Source organism: Piliocolobus tephrosceles, chromosome 17 (assembly GCF_002776525.5).
Source record: "Piliocolobus tephrosceles isolate RC106 chromosome 17, ASM277652v3, whole genome shotgun sequence".
NCBI lineage: Eukaryota > Metazoa > Chordata > Mammalia > Primates > Cercopithecidae > Piliocolobus > Piliocolobus tephrosceles.
This window is the reverse complement of record NC_045450.1, coordinates 28,909,076-28,911,789: the sequence shown is the minus strand read 5'-3', so window position 1 is coordinate 28,911,789 and position 2,714 is coordinate 28,909,076. Positions and strand designations below refer to the sequence as shown.

At 49.0% G+C, this 2,714-nt stretch overlaps 1 protein-coding gene across 3 annotated transcripts in view; it reads right to left on the bottom strand.

Moving 5' to 3' along the window:
• Positions 1–2,465, bottom strand: part of ITGAM (integrin subunit alpha M) — an 80,865-nt gene extending 78,400 nt beyond the window's left edge. For 2 of the 3 annotated variants that reach the window (XM_023191073.1, XM_023191072.1), the window contains exons 1-2: positions 2,308–2,465; positions 542–647 (exon numbers count right to left, since the gene is read on the bottom strand). In XM_023191073.1, coding sequence (XP_023046841.1) covers positions 542–647; positions 2,308–2,335 — 134 coding nt within the window. In that variant the 5' untranslated portion in view covers positions 2,336–2,465. The remainder of the gene's footprint in view (positions 1–541; positions 648–2,307) is intronic. The other variant, XM_023191074.1, reaches the window with a different exon arrangement.
• Between the last annotated feature and the right edge of the window lie 249 nt (positions 2,466–2,714).

The following is a 2,714-nucleotide window of genomic DNA, read 5'->3' as shown; positions in this document are numbered from 1 at the left end:
GGAAGGGAGAGAAGGGCGGTAGGGAAGGGAGGGAAGGAGGGAAAGAGGGAAGCAGGGAATGAGAGAGGGCGGGAGGGAGGGAGGAAGGAAGGGAGGGAGGGAGGCGGGGGGGGCAATAAACAGTAAGTGACAAGTGAACAGGGTTGTTTTCAATAAAATTTATTCACAAAAATAGGCAGCAGCCGCAGGCAGGCCTTAATTGCAGTACAATGTGTGCTACACATGGTGTGTTGGCTGAGGGAGGGAATGTGTATGTGTTATGTACACACGGGGTCTCCCCGCAGGAACACACAAGAAACCATTCGTCAGGTCCCTCCTGGGAAGGGAACTGGGGGAGGGAGTGAAGAAGAGAGTTTTACTCTTATACTCTTTTGCATCTTTTGAATTTAGAACACTGTAAATTCAAAAGATAAATTTATTGTATCTTTTGAATTGATTTATCTATTCAAAAAAATCACTCAATGAAATCGCTGATTTTTTTCAGGTATGTAAGTCTTGGAGTGAAAGCACTGAGAAAGGGGGCTCCATCTGAGGGTCTCACCTGGATCCCTGAAGTTGGACCACGCTCTGCCCGAAGCCCTTTGCGTTCTCTTGGAAGGTCATTGCGTTTTCAGTGTCCAAGTTGAACCCATGACATAAGGTCAAGGCTAAAGGGAGAATGGGGGAAAAGTGAAGCAGAGGAAAGTAGCATGCCAGCCGGGTGCAGGGGCACACGTCTGTAGTCCTAGCACTTTGGAAGGCTGAGGCAGGAGGATCACTTGAGCCCAGGAACTTGAGGCTGCAGTGAGCCCTGACTGTGCCACTGCACTCCAGCCTGGGCAACAGAGAGATATCCTATCTCAAAATAACACACATACACACGCAAAATAATAATAATAACAATTTAAAAGAAAGCAATGGCTGGCCGTGGTGGCTCACGCTTGCTATCCCAATAATTTAAGAGGCTGATGTGGAAGCATCACCTGGGCTCAGGAGTTTAACACCAGCCTAGGCAATACAGTGAGACCCCCATCTCTACAAAAAATAAAAAAATTAGCCAGGTGTAGTGGTACGTGCGTGTAGTCCCAGCTACTTAGGAGGCTGAGGTGGGAGGATTGCTTGAACCTAGGAGGTCAAGGCTGCAGTGAACCATGATCATGCCACTGCACTCCAGCCTCGGCAACACAGCAAAACCCTGTATCAAAAAAAAAAGAGAGAGATAGCAGCATGTCTTCCTGCTCCATTCCCTTTCCCATCCATTCGGTCACCCTAACTAACCCAGCATCCAGATGTCTGCCTCTCAGGTACAGCTCTGATAGCCTGGGGCAGGGATTAGCACACTTTTTCTATAACAGCCAGATAGTAAATTTTAGGTTTTGCAGGCCAACAGGCTGATAGAATATGTTGCACAAGTACTCATACAACAAGACAGAAAATACTTTTCCACAAATTTGTCATTAGGGAAATTCCAAACGTAATGATTAAGTACAATTTGTTTGTAATACAGGTTTATGAATGAGACAAACAGAATTATTTGGGGGTGGTGCTCCCTAATATCAAATCGATTATCAGTGTTCATCTTCAACCTCTGGCTGGCAGGTTGTGCAGAAACAGGTGGTGGGCCATATCGGGCCCCCAGGCCACTGTTTGCTGACTCCTGACCTAAGAACCGCTGTCATGGGGTAACGTCCAGTCCCGCTCTGAATTCCAGCCTCCCTTCTGAGCACCCAAATGGTCTCTTCCCCCAGTGTCACCACAATGATGATTTGCCCAACGGTGAAGTTTCTATGCATTCTCAATTCGATAATTTCCTTCCTATGCAGCTCTCAAGCATTTCCTTCCCTTTTGTGGAGAATTTCATTTTCCACAACATATAAGCATAAAAGGAAACAAACTCAAATCGTTTTGATTCATCAGTCATTCAACAAACATTTGCACCCGGGTCCTTGGAAAATGGAACCGGAGGCAAAGTGGAGATGGTGAGAGGGGATCCAGGAGGAAGTACTCAGGAAGGGGGTCTCACACCTGCTGTGCACCCTGGGCCATGTCAGTTCTCCTCTCTGGGCCTCCGTCTCCTCATCTGTGAAGCAAGGGGACCAACCAAGCAGCCTTGCACAGTCCATGAATGTGGTCATTCATCCAGGCTTCCCTGGCCAGCCTGTCTGGGTCTAGCTATTCTCCCTGCTTCTTCTTGAACACTTTCTCCTTCCCCAAATCCCCTTTGCCTCTCCCCAGACTGAATCCTACATACTCTGGGCCCTCTCTTTATGACAGACCCAAAAGTTCCCCTCCTCCCCACCCAGAGTCCCCCGCCCCACCCCCATGCACCTGTTAACAGAAGGACTCTGAGAGCCATGGCTGGAAGGAGCCAGAACCTGGAAGGAGGTGAACCGGGGGTTGCAGGCGCCACTGAGGAGCCCCAAGGAAGCCACCGAAGCAAGGAAGGGCAGAAAAGGAGAAGTAGGAGGCAGAAGTCTATTAGAGATTCAAAGGAAGAGGGCGGAGGCTCAGTGAGCACACAGCCCTGCCTGGTCTTCCTCCCAGTCCTCCCTGGACTGCCCACAGCCTGCCCACCCTTCCTCCCCAGCTTCCTGGCTCAAACCATCAAAGTCACTACACTGTCCACAAGGTGCCATTTGTCACACACTCGTTTCTTGAGTTGGCCAAAGCATATGAACAAGCTGAATAGACTTAGCCTGCCTCCTGGAATTCATGTTCTAAACATGAATACCAGG